This window comes from Pristis pectinata, chromosome 13 (assembly GCF_009764475.1).
Source record: "Pristis pectinata isolate sPriPec2 chromosome 13, sPriPec2.1.pri, whole genome shotgun sequence".
Lineage (NCBI taxonomy): Eukaryota > Metazoa > Chordata > Chondrichthyes > Rhinopristiformes > Pristidae > Pristis > Pristis pectinata.
Genome location: NC_067417.1, coordinates 15,623,672 through 15,646,407, shown reverse-complemented (window position 1 = coordinate 15,646,407; position 22,736 = coordinate 15,623,672). Strand labels below are relative to the sequence as shown.

The 22,736-nt window shown below is 38.3% G+C and overlaps 1 protein-coding gene across 3 annotated transcripts in view; it reads left to right on the top strand.

Annotated features, from left to right (window-relative positions):
- crispld2 (cysteine-rich secretory protein LCCL domain containing 2) overlaps positions 1–21,041 on the top strand; it is a 33,882-nt gene extending 12,841 nt beyond the window's left edge. For all 3 annotated transcript variants that reach the window (XM_052028557.1, XM_052028555.1, XM_052028558.1), the window contains exons 8-15: positions 4,885–4,945; positions 5,432–5,498; positions 6,185–6,318; positions 7,196–7,239; positions 7,339–7,411; positions 9,397–9,472; positions 16,845–16,978; positions 19,071–21,041. In XM_052028557.1, coding sequence (XP_051884517.1) covers positions 4,885–4,945; positions 5,432–5,498; positions 6,185–6,318; positions 7,196–7,239; positions 7,339–7,411; positions 9,397–9,472; positions 16,845–16,978; positions 19,071–19,122 — 641 coding nt within the window. In that variant the 3' untranslated portion in view covers positions 19,123–21,041. The remainder of the gene's footprint in view (positions 1–4,884; positions 4,946–5,431; positions 5,499–6,184; positions 6,319–7,195; positions 7,240–7,338; positions 7,412–9,396; positions 9,473–16,844; positions 16,979–19,070) is intronic.
- Positions 21,042–22,736: the final 1,695 nt, after the last annotated feature.

Below are 22,736 nucleotides of genomic sequence, written 5' to 3'. Positions count from 1 at the left end.
TCATCGCAGTCCTGGGAACAATGATCATCTGTAATAAAGAACAACATCTATCGTGCCTCTTCTGGAGAGCTCTTGAATGTTTTATATTGCATGGCATGCATGGTCTTTGTTGATAATTTTAATTTTCCTCTGATCTCCTTTGGGAATGCACATGTTAAGCACCCATGCAAATTAAGCCTGAAACTTAACACTTAATAAAGCATGATTGCTTTATGCTCAACATCACAACTTAGTAAAGGTTGTTGCCCAATGAATTTCCAGGTGGGGCTGATATTATACAGAAAAATTTATTTTTAAAAATCCCTATGTCAGTAATCTAACTTCAGAGCTTGCTTTAGCACATCATCTCCAGACACGTGCAGGTGTCAAGTAAACTTTAAAGATTCATTACTGAACCGAAAATACAAAAGTCTCCGATCTTGCAGTCATGAAAACAAATGTACAGGTCCTGTTTCAAGCACTATTTTACTGAAGGGGCCACATTTTTCCAATATCTAACGTTATTATCTTAAGCAGCAGCACCACTGTTTCGCTGAATAACTAAACGGAAGAGTTTTAGAATCAAGGAATTTCATAAACATTTAGAAACTATTGATTGATTAATTGCATTTTCACCTTCACTGTATAACACTATTCTGAAGGGATAAACATAATTTGAATATTCATCACATTTAAAATGAAAGCTGGTGTTTCATAGAACATTGCAGCACAGTACAGGCCCTTTGGCCCACGATGTTGTGCCGACATTTTATCCTGCTCTAAGATCTATCTAACCCTTCCCTCCCACGTAGCCCTCCATTTCCTCTCTGCATTCTATGCACATAGAGGCCAATCAAAATCTCCCAGAATTTTGGGGCACTATATCAAGTTGAGTCAAGAAATGAATGCCCCTGAGCTAATTTTTCCAAGCTAGACCCCTTGCTCAGTACTTAATAGGCCTTGTTACCATAAGGACACCATATTTTCTGTCATAGCCTTTTATTTAATCCATGTAATGTGTGATGGCATTAGAAACCGTTCAATAATTTACTTGCACTGTTTTCCTTAGAGGCCTGGTATCTAATTTAATAGCTTGATCAGGCACATATTCTGTGTCGTCAGAACAGCTAGGTCAATTATTCAGGCTCATTTCTGACTCAAGAACGTAGGTGGTCTCAAATTAGCACAACCATGTAAATATAGGGAAAAAAAGTTAAAAGTTTGGCTTATGAGATAAACAAAGATTGAAATAATTGGGAGAAAAACTTTACCTTAACTAAACTACAGTCTATGAATGGGTTAACATTGCAGACTGGAAAAGGGGTGGAGCATGCTATAGACATCTGTAAAAATGCTGGAAGAATAACAATTGCAAAAAATGATTAGTCTCAGTTGTTTTATAGAGACAGTTGTCTGAAAACCACACAAATCTTAACTTACTCATTTAATCTTTTTCTCTTGTAATATTATTGTTTAATTTCTATTGTTTGCTGCACTTGTTAAGAGTAACTAGGGTCACTTTGAATTGCTGCTTGATACTCTTTGTCATCTGTGAAAGAGCTACAATTAATTCCAACTGCTTGCCAATTGTTTTCTTTTCTCCACAATGGAATAAAGGGGCAGGGAGCCATAGAATATGGGTGGGTGGAAGGAGGGGCTGGGGTGAAGAGAGTTCTGTGAAAGTCCAGGTCTCTTATTCACATTATGGAGATGATACAACTGCCTCTTTGTCTATAAGTGCCTAGATGAGCACCTCCATTCCTCTTGATAATGCTTAAGCTCTTTTTTTTCAGTCATCATTTCCTCCAATCTCTACTTAAGTTCCTCATTTTCAGTTTTGAATTCTTCTTTTCTTCATAACTCTTCAATGATCTTCCCTGCAATAGTTTTCCTTGAGTTGCAACATTGAACTTTCTGCCCACGTAGTTCTACTTCATAATCTTCAATTACTTGCTCTCCGTCTCTCTCTTTCTCTCTGTCTCTGTTTCCCTCTCCCTCTCCCTCCCTCCATCTCTGCCTCCATCTCTCTCTGTCTGCCTCTATGTCTCACATGCTTTCTCCGTAGACATTAGCTGAGCAGTTGTGGATCTTGAGCCCCAATATTAGAGGACATTTGCCTGTTTTTAGTGGGGCAAATACATGCATCATTGATGCTGTAGGGCAAAGGTGTGCATGAACCATAACTACTTGTTTATTATTCTTGTATTTAATGTGATTTTATGAGGGGACATGCTCTTGGTGCTCTCCTTCCAACCCCATCAACCTCACTTATGCCTCTGACAGGTGATTAAATTGTCCTAGAAGGGTTTCTATGTTCACAAACAATTCCTGCAGCACTAGGCTCTTTGCATGGCTCTTCCTTGCTGTTTTCCAGGCACTTTCCAGAGTCTGGGGATATTACTGCAGTGGCTCTCCCTTCCTGCTTAGGTACCCATATTTAATGAGCCGTTGTCAGGCATGGGTGCAGGTACCTGCTGACATATTTTTCGATATTCATTATGCAATTTTCATCAAAATTACTGCACCATTGATATAACTGAATATGTTGGACTCCCAGTTTATGGACATGCTTTTGAGTGTCCTTACTGTGGTCATAATTGTCTGATGGATAACTTGTTTTTTGCCAATAGCTTTCACCCTACATCTGGTTATAATTTAAGGCTTGTGTGAGAAATCTTTTTAATTCTCAATTCTATATACCATTCAGCTATAATGGGAGGAAGGTAGCTGTCCAGACTGATTCTTGCAGGTGGAGTCTTGCTGTTGGCTGGAACTCCGAGCAGCCTGTGGTTTTGTAGGCTCATTGCCTGTTCTTGAGCTGCAAGGGACTTGTGCAGGTTGAGAAACAGTAAAGAACTATGCATTAGCTGAGATCCACTGTTTGACCAAGCACAGAGATTACGTAGACCCAGAAAGAAAGTGTCAAATCATTTTACTTATCTATACAATACAGAACAGAGCAAAGCATGAAGGCAAGTTGTGGTGGTATGGAATGGCACTTAGTATATTTTCCTATTAATAAAATAACATTGCTTCTTTATTGTTGAATTATAAGCACTTTTACATTGTTCTTAAAGTGTGCTTCAATCTAAATATATTTTATTTAACATACAAAACATGGGATTATGTCGAATTTTTGTCTTAATTATTTAAATATGGCAAAAAAATGCAAATATAAACACCAGACTGGATTTGTCTGCAGGATAAAAGTGACAGTATGAAAATTAATGGTATGAAAGGAATGGCTACTTTTGATCATATATCTAAGGTTCAGTTAGTTGCACAAAGTAAAGTCATCAAAAAAACTGCAGATGCTGGAAATCTGAAATAAAATCAGAAAATGCTAGAAGTACTTAGCAGGTCAGGCAGACACAAGAGACTGCAGATGTTGGAATCTGAAGCAAGGGCAGGTGATGCAGGGTTTCAATCCAAAGCGTCAACAATTCCTTTCCTCCCACAGATGCTGCTCGCCCTGCTGAGTTCTGCCAGCAGACTGTTTATTGCTAGCAGGCCAGGCAGCATCTGTGGAAAGAGAAACAGTTATCACTTCAGGTCGAAGACCCTTCATCAGAACTCCTGTTAACTTTTTCTCTTTCCTGAATGCTCTCTGACCTGGTGATTTTTTTTCCCTCTAGCATTTTCTGTGTTTATCTAAGCAAACAATTTGATCACCTTAATGACAATATCCTCCGCATCTGCAATTAGAACAGAGTACTATGTGTTTACAAATGATTTGGCCCTCCGAAGGTACAGAAGTTGCACCAGCCTTTTCTGCAAATTGATGCATGTGGCAACATTTTTAGTAGCCTTGGAAACAATCGAAGGACGTTGGGTGATTTTTGTCTATCAATGTGAGTAGGGCAGTAATGAAATAAATTACTTTTGGTCTTTCGGCTCTTCGTAAATGCTACCACGTTCCCATTAGTTGTCGTTGGGTTCTAACAAAGGCAGACAATTCACTTTATCAGGTTATTTCTCATGTGCTGAAGTTTTCAGTTTTTTTTTAATTCATTTTTTCCCCCAAGATCTGGATGTCACTTGCAAGGCAAATATTTATTGCCCACCTCAACTGCCCTTGAGAAGGTAATGGTGAGCAGCCTGCTTGAACTGCTGCAGTCCTTTTTGTAAAGGTCCTCCTGCAGTAGTGTTGAAGAGGGAGTTTCAGGATTTAGACCCACAGCACCAGTTTTGTCACTTTTACCTGAATCCTCTAAATCTGCTCAATTAATCACATAGCACTCAGTGAAAGGCATCCTACATTTCTTCTGGCGGGTCTCTCTTGGAACTGATTCTGTTCCAAGCTATGTGTCAAATTAAAATACCCTGATCTGATCAGCATGATTAATCTTGACTTGTTATCCTCCCATGATCAGAGACGTAAAATCCTTCTGCTTGCTGTGTTCCCATATTGTGTTTTTCACCTATTATATTAATATTAGTAAATGTGGATGTGGTCTTGTCTTAAACCACTGGTAGTCAATTCCATAACTACATAACTGTATAAAAATATTTCTCTTCTCTCTATCCTGTTTTCAGCTTGCATCCACGTTCCTTATATCTAGATGTTATGGTCATATTTTACTTCTATCTGCCCTACTCATCCATTCATACCTTCAAATGCTTGTATCAAATCACTCTTTCCATCAAATGAAAACAGTGTTTTATGTCTTTCTTCATGTTTGTATGTCCTTATTCTAGGCAGCTTCCCAGTACTTTGACATTGAATTCTCTATCCTTTCTCTAGCCCGAGGCCAAAACTGTTCACTGCACAACACCTATTGATTGACTGAGACTTTTATGTATTCTCCACTGCAACCTGCATATTATATGGTTGCCAATTCTTTTAACTTTTGACTGAAATTGTTATGCTTTCAGATCATTATATAAAATTTGATTGCCTTTCAGCTCAAGTCATCAAGTGTGAAACTAAAATGAGAGATAAATGCAAAGGGACAACTTGCAACAGGTATCATTATTACTTTCTCTACCTATATTATTTATGTGTATTATTCCTTCATTTTCTTCATTTACAGAGTTCTGTATAGACAGGAATAATGTCCAAGACTAGCACGAATTCAGTAAATTTATTGTTTGTGACATTTTTACTTTTCTTACAGAGATACTTAAATAGTTTTTCAAAACAGGTACAATAGAATACTCGATGCTGAAATTGACTGTTACACCAGATGTCCCTCCAAGGACATGATGGCTTTCCCTTGACTCACTAATTTCTATTATTTAATCTGCAATAGCAATTACAGAGAAATTTTTATGCAGGAATAGAAGGCAGAAAACCTGCATTGTTAAATAGGCAGTGAGAGCACACATTATAATGATGTATTTTAACATTTTAAACAATTGAATATATCTTCAAAGTGTGACCTGAGGATTTCTCACATGTTCTGCACCAAGTCTAAAAATGTTGACTTAATAAGGTACTTCTGTTGATTAGGTACAAGTGCCCAGCCAATTGCAAATCCTCAAAGGCAAAAGTAATCGGAACACTCTATTATGAAACGGTAAGGACATTCTCTCAGTTCACTGAGATGTCTGCAGATTCTTTCCCAGCTTAAGTACTGAGTATAGCCTGCAAGCTTATGCCTGCCCAACCTTAGCAAGATGTACGGGACTGTGGGTGGGATTGGGAGCAGGAGGTCTTTGGTGGATAGAGAGAGCAAGGATGTATCTGGGGTAAACTTCAATCTCCATTACTCTTCCCCTCAGCAGAAATGGGACATGGAGCTAGCTTGAATGTTCCAAACTTTACCCTCCCTAGCTCTCACCTGCACCACCCCCCCCCCCCCCCACACCCCCCGAGGAAACAAATACATCTTGGTCCAACCTCTTCATTTGAAAGGAACAACTGTTACTTTTTTTAAAAGATATTGCCCGGCCCAGTTCTGTGATCCAGAACTTAACGTCTCTGGAACGCCTCTGTAGGTATCAGAGATTTTCCTACTAATACTGATGCTCAATGCCAACTGAGTCCTGGTATGGAAACTTCTGCCAGCACCTTCCACCACCATCCCCCTATTTAAGGTGGAGGCTGTTTTTTATCAAGCCCATCCTTACATCTGGGACATCTGGTTTATGGTAGGCTTATTTGAAGCTTGCACACAAAGTTTGCTAGAGCCAAAATGGAGTTTTAAGGGATTTATGAAGTAGTGTAAAAGATGTAGAATCAACTTATGTTGCACCTTTACAGCAATCAAGTATTTGTCGGGCTGCAATACACCAAGGGGTTATTAAGAATGAAGATGGTGGGTTTGTGGATATCACTCGGAAAGGAAAAATCCCATTTTTTGTCAAGTCTACCAGAAATGATGTTCAATCACTAAGGTAAGAGCATCCTGAATTTTTTTAACGCTTTCGATACATTTTCCCTGTTTTTGACTTGCCTGCAACAAAATCGTAATGGTTATCCATAAACTAGTCCATATGAATTTTCAGTTTTCCCTCGGATAATAATCTAAATTGACATGGGTTAGGATTATTGCTTATCTGGAGGGTAAACACCAACAAGGACTGTAATGTAGCTGGTGTACTAATTTGCTGGATATCAAAGTAGGCAGCCTAGTAAGAAATAAAAATCAGCATGCATGCACCTGGATCCAAGTTCCATTAGTGGGAGATGTGAGCTCAAGGTTTGGTACAGTGTGGTAACAAATGGGGTAACCCACATTTAGAGGGTTACAGCTCAAAGCCCAAAGGACTTGTGTCCATTGTGGGAGTTATCCCGATTATCATGCAGGGCAATATCTGTCAACTGAATAAACACTTGAAGAATTGAGGGTGCACAGTTTTTTCTGATCTCTTGCCCTTAAGTTGGCAGGAGTTTGGAAAATAAATCTTAGAAATATCTGGATTATTGATTGTTTATAACAGCTCCATCTTCCTTCCTTGCACACATTCACATATGCATACACATACACACTTGCTCAATTTGAGGGATTTGGGATGAGGTGATTGTGCACAATTTAATCTGTTTATTATTCGCTGTTAGTGGTTTTCTTGCCAATAACAGTTCATCAGGAGACAGAATAACAGAGTTTACGGAGATCCAGTGAGATTTGGTGGTTCATTTTTGGTTGTGTTCCAGTATTGTATATAATATCTGATTAATTGATAGGCAGATGTAACAACAATATTTAAGATCATGGTGTCTTCATAAGCCAACATTAATCTTTAGTTTAACATGTGTAATATTTATTTACAGCAAGTTCAAGCAAGCCAATGGATTTACTGTTTCAGAAGTGACCAGTAAGATAACTTCTTCAAATTTTAATGTTTCAAGAAGCCTTTTTTTACTTTAAGTATTTCCAATGTACAGAATGTAATGTTATCATTTTGCATTACCAGCCCGGTCAGTTGACTGCTATACCACAGTGGCTCAGCTCTGTCCTTACAGAAAGCCAGCTACACATTGTCCAAGGTAAGATAGCAAGAACATCTATTTGTTGCTTATTCCCTACATAACTCAGAATAGTTTTATGGTTGGTTAAGAAGAACTAAACTAATAGATTATGCATTTTACTTTTATTAAGAGGTGGCTTTTTAAATGGATTAAAATCTACTTTCAAACCTTTCTCCCACTATAACTGTGCTTCATAAACTTGTTAAACAAACCTTAAGAAGGGTGAAAATACCCTGCAGTGACAATTCACTAGTTGTCTAGTGAAACTTGGATTAAGATAATGAGGTAGGTAATGAAAAAAAGGAAAAATATCCTTTTATACAATGCAATCTTGACCTCAGAACTTTTCAATGTTTTATGATCAATGATGTTGTTCCAAAGTGCACTAACTGTTGTAATATAGGAATTGACACGTTAGCTACTCCCAATTTTTGGTTTGGAAGTACTCTGTGTTAATATAATGCTACAGTTTGGAATTTTCAGTGTACTTGCCTTCTATCCAGTGAAAACATCCTTCTACCACTCATGCATGCAGATGTTGCCACTCTCAAACAATAAAATTGAATTAAGTCTGGCCAAAGCTGGTGATTAGTACTCCTTCATTATAATCAACTATGCATCATTAACCATACCCAAGGACGTTGCTTGGAATATGTTATTTGTTCCCATTTAATGCAGAATTTATTTCTGCTCTTAATTATTTCACTGTTCTTAGTAGTATTTCTATTCAAGGTTGAGTGTGGGACCTTCCTCCTTTGCATCTTCCAACTACATGGTTCCACTTAAGTCTCTCCAGACAAGGTCAATGCATTCACAATAATGGCTTGCCCTATGGCTCCACCTCCATCACTTTGCTAGACTTCCATGCATCCATTCTTGGTCTTTCCTCATTTACCATTTATTTGCAGTTAGTGGGGCAGTCTCTACCACTCCTCTCACCCACACAGTATCTTTCCCACCACCAGGCTGCCTGTTGCAAGTTGCAGCTACCTCAAGTGAAGGTCAGGAAGATAAGAATACCCGCCCTAAATGTTCCCCTTGTACTGACTCCACATCAGGTGCTTCTACTTATTTTGAGTTTCAAATCCCTTATCCAAACCATCAGTTACATTTCCCATCTCCAACCATCCTCCTGCTCTACCATTGCTAAAGTCCTTTGCAATGCTTTGATAATTTTGCATTTGGTTAACCTAATACCCTTCTTGCTGTCCACATCTTTCACGTGTACAATAGACAAACACCATATTTCTCAAGCTTAAATTATTCACCTACATTGGCTCTTTGTTTCCATATATATCAAAAAACCCTCATCTTAATTTCATGTTGTTTTGCATAACTCCTCAGCCTCCACCAGCAATATTGTTCCCATCCTTAAGCAAACTGCAATCCTCTGATGCTTTTTATGTGTGTCTCTTTCCCTTTGTCCCTCGAGAGGTAATGGGCTGTCAACAGTCTCAGCCCCAGTCTCTGGACCTCTCTTTCCTCCTCACTTTTCTCTCTCAGTTAAAGATTTCTCAAGAACTATCCTCCTTATCATCTCCACCAATCTCTTCCTTAAAGGCTAGGCGTCTGTTTTCTCTGTGTATTTCCACGTATTGAGCACCTTGGGATATTAAGATCAATAATGATGCTGCATCTTTACCCATTGTTGTGGATATCAATCACTGAGTCAAACTTGGCTATGTCATGCCACTGTAAGCACTCTCCAGCTAAACCACTTGATGTAAAGTGTAATACAAAAGTTATAATGTTCTAGTCCTTTTGTGAGTTACATTACCAAGAACTTGTTTCCACCTCTCTTTCTGTTATTACTGCTACAGTTGATTGATTTAGTTGATCGCTTTTAAAAACTTTATGCAAGATTGCTGATGCATTTAAGTTGAAGTTTTTTTTATATCAGGCATTATGTTTGCAAACTTGAAAATCATTACTGTAATTAAGTTCTCTAATGGATATTGTATTGTGCAATAATCAATTCAGAGGCTAATTTCTTTGATTTGTAGGATTAACTGTCCACCAAACTGTTTAGAGGAGTTTCCCTTCTGGGCACGGGTCATTGGCAACAACATTTATTCTGATGTAAGTTCACCGTATTTTTTTGACTACCAAGATCCTGTTAGCAAATATATATGTTTGCCTCAGCTTTATTGGGAACAACCTGAAGTTATACAACACGGCCACAGCAAGAAGACTAGATATCACAATCCACCCCCTCTCCTCCCCTCCCCTCCCCTTTTGTGGTATGGATGGCTCATGTTTGCTTTCTTGATTTTTGATGCTAATCCAATGTAATATCCTATTGGAAAAGAAAATCTGTCCATCTGCACGAAACGTTTGACTGAATATTGTTTTTCTTTATGCACCATCCTTTTAATAATGTCAAAACCGCATTTCTGGTTGCCGGATAATAGTAACGAGGAAAATCAAAACCAGAGCAAGAAATGCTGAACTTACTAGATTCACTGTAGAAAGTTTGAACCTCCTGGGATATTAATCTCTTTCTGAGTTTTGTTTTTGTATTTGAAGGCCAGTTGTGGTTTCAATGCTGGTTCATTCCAGGAGATGGTGTTCTGTTATTCTACGCCCCTCTCGTGTTCTTATTTTGCTGCTAGCACATTTCTTAAGAGCAAAGAAAATTCCTGAAGATATTGATGTATTTCTTCATTGGTAGCTGCATCCACAGTAGAAAGATACTATCTGGCAGATGCATTAGATTTGGTTGCACTCCCTTCCCTAGGCCTCAAATTCTACTTGAACTGATGTAGAATTTTGTGTAATAATTGATGAATGTCCAAAATTGTTTGTAAAATGAAAAAGAAAGCAGAAAAAGAGATCTGGGGGGTTGAATACAAACTAATGAAACAGTGAATTAGAATAAAAAGGCAATTTGCAGAAGTATGGCAGAAGAATTATTGAACAAGTTAATCCGAATCCTTAAGTAAAGTTCCTTTTTCCATTTAATGTGAAGCCTGTGTTATATATCCCTCAGTTTGTCTGTAATTATAGGAATTGAGCTCAACAATTGCATCTGTCTGTAGCAAGAACAAAGCCAGAAAAGCTCAATAGAAAATTAGATGTTTATCAGTGAAGCCTTTCAAATTTAAATAGAAACAACAGATTCAGAATTTAATGAGTATTTACGTGTGTGGTAATGCCGACATGCCTTGATTTAATAATTACATTTAATGAAATTTTATTCAAATCTCTTTTGAAGATCAAAATCTTTATCAGTTCCCATGTGTAATATTAATACAAAAAGTTGGTTATGTTTCTGATTTTCTTCATTTACCACGTAGCTTTCACATTCCTCGATTCAGGATATTATTAAGTGTCAAATCCCAGAATTCAGATACAGACGAATATCTATTTTAGTCTAATAATAATCTCCATCTATCTTAGCCCACACTTCACTTGTATTAACTACACCAGATGATCAGATATGCTAATAAAGTAGTTATTTGATGGTGCCATCCTTAACGCATAGACATATATTCTGAAGTATGCATGTTCAGTTTTGCTTTAAGGACCACGGGGGTGGCATGGTTACTCAACCAAGCAGACACTCCTGCTGATGTTCCCAGAATTAATCCATTGCATTCCCCTTAATGAACAGCTTTTACCAGATTTGCTTAATTCTACCAGACCACATTATTAAAGAGACGAAAGGAATGATTTACCATTTCTAGGACACACAATGAATTGTGGTTTGTCAGAAGTAAATTCATTAAGCAATGTCAGATGGTCTGTGTGTCAAAGGAGTGGAAGGGTGGGCTGTGTGATAACTAGGCTGAAAGTGAACTAGTGTGGCTAGAAAGAGAAAATAAGAAATGAGAGAAAGCAATAAAAGTTTCATGTGAACAGACTATGAGAGGGAAACGTTGACAGGGAAAGAAATGCAGTTATGTTATTTGAGTGGGAGAAATTTGTCACTAAAATTTATAAGGAAGAGGTGAGCCAAGGTACTATTGCCATTCATTGAACTTCATGTTAAAACAACAAATGTTGCTAGAATGATAATGTTCCACTAACATGGAAATTACCCTGCTCAAAGCATATGTTTTAAACATTAGTTTCCCATTAAATCTCTTGTGAGGTTTTGTCATTGGTTAGGGGTGAATTCGACTACCTCTTGGGAAGAAAGAAGTAGGTCCTTTAAAAGGGAGTACTGCCTCAGAACAGAATTGCAATTCTGTTCATGGACAGGTTGTCATTCCATCATATTTGTATTTACACAGGGTAGATGTCTTCATGATTGCCTGTTATATGTAGTGCATAACAGTACATGGAACAAGCCCTTCAGCCTACCATGTCTGCACCAAACACGATGCCAAATTAGATTAAATCTCTTCTGCCTGCACATGTTCCATATCCCTCTGTTCCCTGCACATTCACATCAGTACAAATATTAGCATTTTAGTTAGTGACTGTTTTTCCTGGAAACACTCTCTTAACAAGATTCCAACCAGGAAAACTAAATCAGCTCATTGCTGCATTTTGGGATGAGCTGGATATGAGATCACGTAACATGTCCTGTCTGAATTCAACCAAGAGGGATCCCAAAGTTCCCAATTGCAACAGCATATTTTTCCTGATTGTTTCTGGGTTTTGACGAGCATGCCTTTGGTACTTTTCCCATTCAGTGTAACATCCATATTCTGGTTCTTAACCATTCCACCAATGGGAGGAGTTTGTCCTTAATTCACTTTGTCTGAGTCCTACAAATGCATGTTGTCCCTTGTGGTAGCAAGTTCCACATTCTATCAGGACTTAGGTAAAGAAGTTTTCTCTGAACTTCTTACCAGTTTTATGAGTGACTTCCCCCTTCACTATTTTTATACACCTTTATATAGTTATCACTTTGACACTCTTTTCTTGACCAAAAAAGCCAAAGTATCTCCAGTTTTCCATCATAATTCAGACTCAAAAGGAAGCAGTGCTCTGGCTCTTTTCTCTTCTGTTTTCAATGCATCAATGAGTTGCTTGTGCTGTGGTGATCAGAATAGACCCAGAATTAAAAAGTGTGGTCTGATACAAGCAGTTTCTGTTTGATCAATGACTTTCCTGACATACTTTCTGCAGTTTTAACCAAGCAGTTCCAATTTTTGTTAATTATTGTGCATTGGTCAGACATAGTTAAGAAGTTTGAACAGTTTGGTTGTCCACATGGATACATTTACAGTACCTGCAATCTGGATAAATCCATACAAATTGGTAAAAATCCAAACCCGCTGTTTTGTTTAAGAAAAGGACATAATGACGTTACTGTGTCTGATGTTGAATCCTACTCACAATCACATTGTCTCCATTTTAACCCATTCAATATTATTTTGCTCCCTATGACAGAATGCACATTAACATTGTTTAATTATGCTAGCAAACCTGAAACAACAAAATAAAGTAACAGTATTCGCATGTGGATCACTCTCCTTGGTATACTAAAATCTATACAAAAAAAATCCAGTGTAACATTTCAAACTGATAATTTAAATGACTCCAGATTAAGGAGCAATACCATTTAAGATTAAATGCAAAATAAGTTTGTCCCTTTAAGAAACAGGAACCCAAGAGTTTAAATTCAGTCCATTTTGTCATGCAGTTCTTGGGGAAAGAGCCTGGATGTGATAAATCCTTATGACTCTTCAACAAACCAAATTCTGCTAATGTATGGAGACACTGTGTGACTACGATTAAAGTAAACGCATTCCTGCACATCTCTAGAGTACTCTTCTATACCCAGTGGCAGTAAATCATGGCTGACAGGTGGAGCAATGCCAGCAATTGAGTACAGCTTCTTCACCAATGTCCAAAATAGAAAAAGAACAATGAGACATTAAGTTGTCTAGCCGGAATGTAATAACATTTCTTAAGGATACGACCAGTTCTTTTTATTGTAGTACACTCAGGCCCATGTCATCCTGACCAAAGATTATGGTTGCTTTATTATTTAACAGTTAGGAAACTTGACTATTCTGTATTGTTAATATTTTAAGTAAATTTGTGACACAAAAGTAAGTTCCCTATGCTGAATTATGATCCCAGCAATAAACAAATTCTTCCTATTTCTGAACTGCAAAGTGGTAATGATAACAGGACGTCTGACTTTATATTTACACTGGGACGTGTTAGAATTGCATATTAATACTTGAATTTAGAAATGGTGTTTGAAGACACCTGCGTCTTCGTCAGAGGTATCCAAATATTCTTGGCTATTTAATGATGTAAATTAGCTCTTTAGTTTTCTTCACTTACATTGTTGCCCTCGAGTGACAATGTCTCTATGTATTGTTCAAATTTCATATGTATTTTATGGGCTCATGCAGGAATTCTTAATCATCACCCAGCTACTCTGATCAGCTGGGGACTACCAGATTGCCCGTGGAGCATCGAGTTGTTGATAAATAATAACCATGGCAAGGCTGTTCTGCTTCCATCAGAATTTTTGCATATTGTCTTGTCTTCAACACTTCCACAAATGGCTGCACTGTGGTGTACACATCCTATTTGTGCTGTTTGATCCTGAGCTTAAGTTCAAATCCCACATCCTGACTATCACCAAAATGGCTTCATTCCACTGGTCCAGCACTGCATGACTCCACCCCATATCTCTCCCTCGTAGTTGCTGGGTCTCTTATCCACACCTCCAGGCCTTGCTGTGTTTTCCTTGTCAGCATTGCAAGTTCCACCTTAAGCCACAACTCATTTCAAGTTCTTCTGCTCACATGCTATCCCTAATGTCTGAGTTTGCTTTCAGACTCATCCTTGTCTTGTGGTTCCTTTCTCTGCAAATTTCCTCCCTTTCCTAAATTCTGTAATTTTCTCCAACCAACAGGACGTGGAGTTATACAGCACGGAAGCAGGCCCATCGGCCCAACTGGTCCATGCTGACCAATATGCTCCATCCAAGCTTGTCCCATTTACCAGCATTTGGCCCATAACCTTCTAAACCTTTCCAATCATGAACCTGTCCAACTGTCTTTCAAAAGTTGTTATTGTACCTGCCTCAACCACTTCCTCTGGCAGCTCATTCCACGGAGATACCACCCTTTGTGTAAAAAAAAAATTGCCCCTCAAGTTCCTCTTAAATCTTACCCCTCTCACCTTAAACCCATGTCCTTCACTCGTTCTTGATACCCCAACTCTGGGGGGGGGGGGGGGGGGGAAGACTGAGTGCATTCATAGGACAGCCAAATCTTGCACTTATAAAGCATCTCTAATGTAGTTATACATCCCAAAGTGTGGCAATGCACACAACATGCTGGAGGAACCCAGCAGGCCAGGCAGCATCTATTGGAAGGGAATAAACAGACAACGTTTCAGGTCGAGACCCTTCATCAGGGCTGTTGGAGGTGGCGGGGGCCACGGGCTGGAGGTGGCCGGTGCTGAGGTGAAGGGTCCTGATGAAGGGTCTCAACCCGAGACGTCAACTGTTTATATGCAGAATCTCTTGTGTCTCCAAAGTGTGGCATTAAGAATACTCTTCTAATTGCAGTCATCATTGTGTTACCTCTTTTCATTTCCTCATGTCCATTTCCAGGCCTTCTATCTGTCTTGGCTCTGGATCAATCACAAGCAATCTCTTCAAACACCTCTGCTTTGTTCTTGCTCCTCTTTCCTTCAAAAGCTTTCTCAAAACTATCATTTTAGCCATGTTTTTAGTCCCTCTCCCCAACTCTACAGTTACCAGTGGGTTTCCTATTGGGATTGTTTTTGCCTTAAAGGTTATTAATGGATGGAAGTTGTTTATCAAAGTAGACCTGTGCATCTCAGAGGCTTTTCCTTCACTTGTCCTTGGTTGTGAGGATTAATGGAGGGAGAACCTGCAAGGGATTGCTTTTTGAGGTATAAGACACTGGTGAGGTAAAATCACCTGAGTCTTATTGACCTAATGGAAAGTTACAAAATCTCTGATCTCTGCCAGTCTATTTGTGATTGTTTAGTACAAGTGGGTTTGGGGTGGTGGGGGGGGAGGGGTGGAAGTTTAGTGAATTCTGATTTGACTTATCGTAGAATGAAGGTTTTTTTTTATCAGTCACTGGTGGACTAATTAACCGAGGTGAGTTTGCCTCCAAGTGTTATTGGCATTGTGGTGAACATATTTTTGTATTCTCAGGCTTTTTTTTGGGTCTTGGCCAGGAAGGGTCTGTGTTCCCAGCTTATTTAGGAAGTATTATGTATTAGCCCAAGGGATCAGGATTAATCTTTGGCTTTAGATTCTGTAGAAAACTAAATATTAAACATTTCCAAACCTGAAAACTTATTCCCCCTGTCTTCTGTCTTTTGTGATCAGTGAGCTGTATTAAGAATAACTTCTCATAATTTCACTGTAAATGGTCACATGGCTGGCATTTTGTAAATGGATTAGAGTGCCTGCTAATAGCAGCTTTAATCATCCTTGGCAGCCTCTCGTTGTTCACTCTACTAGCAGAGAGGATGCATAAAAACTATTTTAATGTACACAGGGGGAAGCCTAAACAAATTGACTGTGTTGGCAAGCATAAATTAGCAAACAAGCTATGGGTTTTGAGTCCTTATCCATTAGTTAGCTCTTGAGGCACTTGACATTGTATGGTGCATATATGATGCTTTCTGCTAACTGGAATGTAGCACAGGCTTTCAGGAGGAGGAAGTTATGCACTTCACAGTTAGAGAATACTTAAAATGCACCAAATACCACATTTTGAAAAGTATATGAAGCACAGCTTAATTTGATTTGATCACAGCAGTATCCATCAATATCTAGTGGAAGTATTATTCTGTTTAACTCAGTGACATGATGTCAACCTGAAACTCTTACCTGTATTCTTACATAACAACAGCAAGACCGAAATAACCCTCTTCAATTTGGAATGAGCAAACCCCATTCTTTTACATCCCCCCCCCCCATTCTACTTGCCACATTTAGGAAGGATGGTGGTGTTTTTCCTTCCAACTTTCTGGTGTCACCCAACAGGCTAAACTGAGATGACAGGATAAACAGGAGAGTAGTATCTTTTGAGGCAGGAAATGAGATTGAATAAAAATCACTAGCACTTTACATGAAAACTGATGAAACACTTTCTTACCAGGTTAAGATTGTGACAGGTGTATTGGAGGCAAATGGCATAAAAAGACATTCATTCCTGAGAGTGACGACTCAAAATTAAAATAAAATAAAATTAAATTAAAATAAAGTAATCAAAGATTTCTGAACAGTCCATGAACACTACCTCGTTATTCCTCTTTTGCACTATTTATTTATTTTTGTAACTTATAGTAATTTTTATGTCTTTATGTCTTGCACTGTACTGCTGCCACAAAACAACAAATTTCATGACATATGTCAGTGATAATAAACCTGATTCTGATTTTATCTTTGCCGTATAGAGGCAGAATTTTTAACTGCAGATATCTGAAAGAGCTGAGCTGTACAGAGCACTGAAGGGTTCAACTTATTTTTCTGCTAATCTTCTAGAGATCCAGTATCTGTCGAACAGCGGTGCATGCTGGTGTGATTAAGAACCACATTGGAGGACTTGTGGATGTGATGCCAGTGGAGAAGAAGAACCGATATAAAGGGACCTCCAAAAATGGAATTCAGTCAGAGAGGTAAACATCAGAAAAGCAGATGAAAAACACACAACTGGTCATTGCAATTTGGAAATTTAATTCTCGTAAAATGCTGACATAGAGCAAGCTTAGGTGAAAGGAAATATATGGGAAGAAATATTCTTAAAGAAACAAAATAATATAACCTGGTGGATAGGGAATAGTCGTTATTTACTAAGTTATTGCAACCTCAGTTAAAACTTCAGGTGCAAATCTGATCTGAACAATCCCTGAATTTGGAATTTCCTTTTCCTTGTTCTATTAGTAATCTTAATTAAATGTCCATTTAGATTAAGACTATTTGACATTTCTGTACTAACATTGTTGCATATTTAAATTGGTAATTGCAGAAATGTTTCCTTGAAGTTCAATTATATAACACATTTTATCAGCATTATACAACTGAAAATCTTTTTTTTTCTTCAGTGAAGCACAATATTGACTGTTTTCAGCTTGTTTAATGTCTCTAGAAATTTAACCAGGTACTTCCTGGTATCTGTTCATCTTGAAGTGACCCTGATGTGATTTCTACATCAGGGATGTTCAGGATAGTGTCATTTCCTCTACAATACTCTTTCTGGAGTATTGAAAGGTAACTTGGATACATTATTTTGGGAGTAACCAATATCGGAGACTTCCAGTATAACATAGTCTTACTTGCACAGAGCTGGACTGGGATATCTTCAGGCAATTAAATTGCTTGCTTCAGCCTAGGTTCCCTTCACCACACCTCCCCTCCTGTCTGTGTCCTTCTTCTGACCTCCCCCTGACAAGTGCGGGAAGGCCAGGTCCAAATGTTTTCCTTCCTTTCCTTGATATGCTGTTGGTCTGGATCCTTTTCCCTGATCCCTGCCAATGCCGTGTGCTAGTTTCCTGATCCTGATTTTATACCCATTCCATAACAAATGGCGGCTCCAGTGCTGCCTGGAGCCCCAACCAAAGCACAGCCAAGTTGGGCTTGTGGCTGCTGAGTTCTCAAACCAGCCTCCCTTCCATTGACTCCATCTGCACTTCCACTGGGTGAGCAGGCAATATAATCAAGGATACCTCCCATCCCAGTCATTCTGTCTTCTTTCTATTCCCACTGGGCAGAAGATACAAAAGCTTGAAAGCACGTACCACCAGACCAGAGGACAGCTTCTATACTGCTGTTCAGACTCTTGAACAGACCTCTCGTATGCTAAGGACGAACACTTGATCTCTCAATCTACCTCATCGTGGCCCTTGCACTTTATTTGTTTACCGGTACCGCATTTTCTCTGCTGCAACACTATATTCTGTTTTCTTTTTATTACCTCAATGTATTTATGTTTGGTATGGCATGATCTGCCTTGACCCCTGCACACACTCTTACATCTACAGTGCTTTGACTCTTTTGCCACTAAGGAGTAATATACAGCAGTCAATTAATGTGGGATGTGGGAGCAAACTGGGCACCCGGGGAAACCCATGCAATCACAGGAAGAATGTGCAAACTCCACACACAGAGCACCTGAGGTTAGGATTGAACCAAAGTCTCTGGAGTTTTTGAGACAGCAGCAATGACTGCTGCACTACCATGCTGCCCTATTTTGCTGAATTAGATCAAGGATTTAATTATTATTTATGCTTCCGGCATGGGTGTAGATGGTGCATTAAGGATTTGGTAGCTCTTGCTCCTGATGGGGTTGGGCCAGTTGGCAGAAGCTTCCATCTGAAGAAGGTGCGAGCTCCAATTAAATTTGGATATAGGATGGAGCCATGCCACTTGATGTTCTTTTATGTTGTTGGAACATGAACTAACTCTTCTAAACAAAGGTGAAAAAAAACTAAAGGTCATATTTTTTGCTCTGGGCATTGTTGCAAAATGGGGAATGGCAAGTCTTCAAGATGTTTATATTTTAAAAACTTAGCATTAGCCACAGATTTTCCAAGACTTACTGTCTCCTGCACCTCCAAAGCACTTCTCAAATTGTGTTAGATAGACCACTTTACTGTGCAAAAACCAAGTTTTTTCATTTGAATTGCAAGGTTTCTGTGAAAATGCAAGGTAGCGAGTCCGGTATATTTAACAGACTTTCTCTAGATACTAATGGCTTTTGTTCTCTTCCAGTATAAAAAATCCTCCTGATGGAAAAGCCTTCAGAATATTTGCTGTGGCATGAGTGAGAAATTAATTGTGACAGAATTATTCTGGAAGCACCAGCGTAAGAAGCATTTACGAAAACTGTGCGCACTTAACAGCAGTGATCATCTTCATCATGTGAAGTATCAAACACCAAACTCAGATTACAAACCTTGCATCTCATTTGCCAAAAAAAATGGACTCTGGTTCGAACATTCCTCTCATTATTGTACATAATAAATTTAATATTTTGTTTAAAGGCAGAAATATAGTTATTTACAGCAGTGCTGCTAAGTTATATTGCTCAGTATAATATAGTTAAGTATTTACTCCTAGTTTGATCTTTATATCAGTGCAATTTTTTGGAAATGATGGGTGCATGTCTCTTTTACAATTATTTGCATCACTGCAAATGGACAAAGCACTGTGTGTGCACATTGTAGGAGACAAATCCTGGAGAACAGTTAAAGGCAGGGCCTTCAGGGCTTCATGACGCTTTCAGAGCCATGGCAGCTTTCTCTTCACCCAGAAGTGTACATGATAAATTTGGTGGACATGCAGGCTAATCTACCGAAACGTTAATAATGCTGCTTTCAAATGCACAACAAAACAAAAATGCCTGTGTTCTTTGAGTTTATTTGGAACCTCAAAAGCTAATAATGTAAGAGTTTGCTTGAACAATTGAAGTTCCAAATGTTCATTTTGTGCAAATCTATTATTGTCTCATGGGTCTGCTATATTCTAACGTATGCAACCTCATTTCTTCAATCTGTGCATAAGTAGATTCCTTGTCTATAATTTTCTCTCCCTCTGCCTCCCATCAGTTGTCCATGGGCTCACTCTTGCACCTGACAGGAATAAGGTCAAAATGAAATTTGTGGTGCATGACTTGAGACAAAAGGAAGGAATTTATATGCTATGGGGAACAAGGAATGAGATACACATACGTGTATGTGGTGCCTCATTGACTGGGAGTTTATAAGAGTCTTGTGGCTGTGCCACTCATGTAAATACTAGCTCAAGTTAATGGAGGACCACACACAGCCTTGCATTTCACCCTCATCCATCTAATGTTCTGCAAATAAACTAAACCTTGGTGAAATCATTCCTTTCACAACAATACCACCATAATTCCCTCTTTATTCAGTTACCCTCAGTGCTTGTCAGAAGTTTCTTATTTATTTGGTCAGAGGACTCTTTGCTCTGTTATTGAGACCACATCACCCTGTCATACTGTTTTCCTTTTATGAATTATAAGTAATTGATGACCTTATGAACTTAGCAGTTCGAGTGCGTTAGCGCAGTGAATGGTTGAAAGGCTGAGATTGAGGGGGATGTAAGGAGAACTTTGTTTTGAGTGTACTTAATTGCACAGTAATTCAATGGATAAAGCATGGTCGTAACGAAGCAAGAAACAAAGGCAATATTTAAATAATGAATCAGATCAGAGGTTCCCAAACTTTTTTTTTATTGCATACCCGCTTCCATCATGTTTTATATTTTAACCCAATAAATAACTTTTTACAATTTAACTTTAAGTAATCTTAAAAGTGCCCCAACTTTTTTTTTCCATTTATTACCCAAGAATACAGGACTATATCGAATTTTATCAACGACTAACTAGTTTAGTCTAAAATAAATAAGGATAGTTCAGTTTGGGAACCCCTGGATTCATGCATTGGATTCACCACTGTAGTTTAGGATTTTTTTTTAGCTCTTTAATGTAAAAAAAGTTCTTTATTTCTCTCTATTGGATATCTGCAAACTGTCAGAATGAATACTTGCATGTGCAAATTCTGACGATATTAAATATAATTTATTGCATCGGGCAACAGGGATGAGGATAGCTGCTCAACCACTTTGATTTTTGTTACTGCATTACATTGTATATTTTTTCATATCTATGTATAAAACTAAATAAACTTACAAGCCTCCAACTATTTTTAATACCTTATAAAACTGAGTGCATTATTTCACAATAAAGTGTTATTTTTCTCTCAGATTACCCAGTGTATCCTGGTTTAGAGTTGTATGTAAATTGACATTGGAAATATTTGTTGGCTGTAAAATGATTAAAAAGGGGTAATCAAGACTGAAACTTTGCATATTATACAATTAACCAGTGGGAGAAGGGAGTTCAAGATTTTTGGTAATGTAACCTATTTTGCAGTTTTAATAATATCAAATTGTGCACAACCTTTCAGTGTACTTGCAAGCAAAATTGTTCTCTGTTAGCTTTCATTGCCTATTAGCACCTGACAGAGGCTGCAAACTTTTCTCACGGTAAGTCTCTCAATAAGAACAAAACTCCCCTTATTCTCAGGGACGTGCACTAATAGTGGGCAAAGAAATTGAAAGGAGGTCCTATAGTGTTGCCAGGTCAATTCTGAAATAACCACAGTGAGATACAGGAGTCAGAAGGAATTTTTTCCAAACATACAGTCAATCTACAAACGCCAATGCCGTGGAAATAGTAAGAAAAAAGAATCCCTTTGTGGCACTGCATTTGAATGTTCCAGCACCAAACTCACGGCAAGATTTAATGTGAAAGTTTCAAGCACTGCATCATTTTCTGACATTGTGGTGTGATTCAATGTTAAGATTAGGTTTATGCTAATGAATAGCTCCATATAATAAACTATTTTATGTGAATTTCATTACTTTGTAACAACAGGTACATGATTATATTGGACAGGAACTACTTTTATTTTACCATGGGCTACATTATTTCTCATAATATTCTACAAAATTTATAGGAAATCTAAAAAAACTTTGCACATTTAACATTTCCTCACTAACTGAATATAATACAGTTTGGATCTCACAATGATTGGACTCCCAACAAAACATTATATACCAGACAGCTAGAAATATTTTGTTGAAATTTTATGCAATTAACATCCAGGTCATAGTTAAAACATGTTTCTTAAAGCAGTATTAGTTGCTTAACCATGTAGCAAAATAAAACTCAAAATACATTAGGTATCTGTTCATCCACCTGTTTGCAAATGCTGAATAGAAGATCTCACCTGGAAATTACTGCTGAAAAATACTTCTAAAATTACTTAATGTTTTTGCTGGACAGTTGCACTTAAATTTGCAGGAGGTGTGTTCAGAAATTGATTTCCTCCCTCTTTCAATGCACTGAACATATGCTTAATATGGTGTTAATGTATACTTAGCTTTCCTGAAAATACTTGGGAAAATTGGGCCAAAATCACTTAAAAGTAACACTGGTCTTGTGTACAAAGATTCGTGTGCTAAAATGGGACCTGTATGATTCCTTTGAGAGTTTATAAGCCGTTGTACTGACCACTGTGGGTCAGAATTTGAAGAACTCTTCACATGGCAACTGGTATTCACAACATGTACAGCAGCAGAAAAGACTGCAGGAAAAACATGGTGGTGGGGTGGGAATGACATAGTGCTCCCCAGGGTGTCTTGGCATTCAGACAGGATCATCTAGCTCAATTGACTCCTGTGTGTGTCCTCGAACCACTGAGAGGTGCAGGCTAAGCGGCCAACTGATAGCTCAGAGAGGCACAAGAGACTGCACTTTCTGGAATCTGGAGCGAAAAACAACTCAGTGGATCAGGCAGCATCTGTGGAGGGAAATGGACACCCGATGTTTCGAGTCCAGATGAAGGGTCTCAA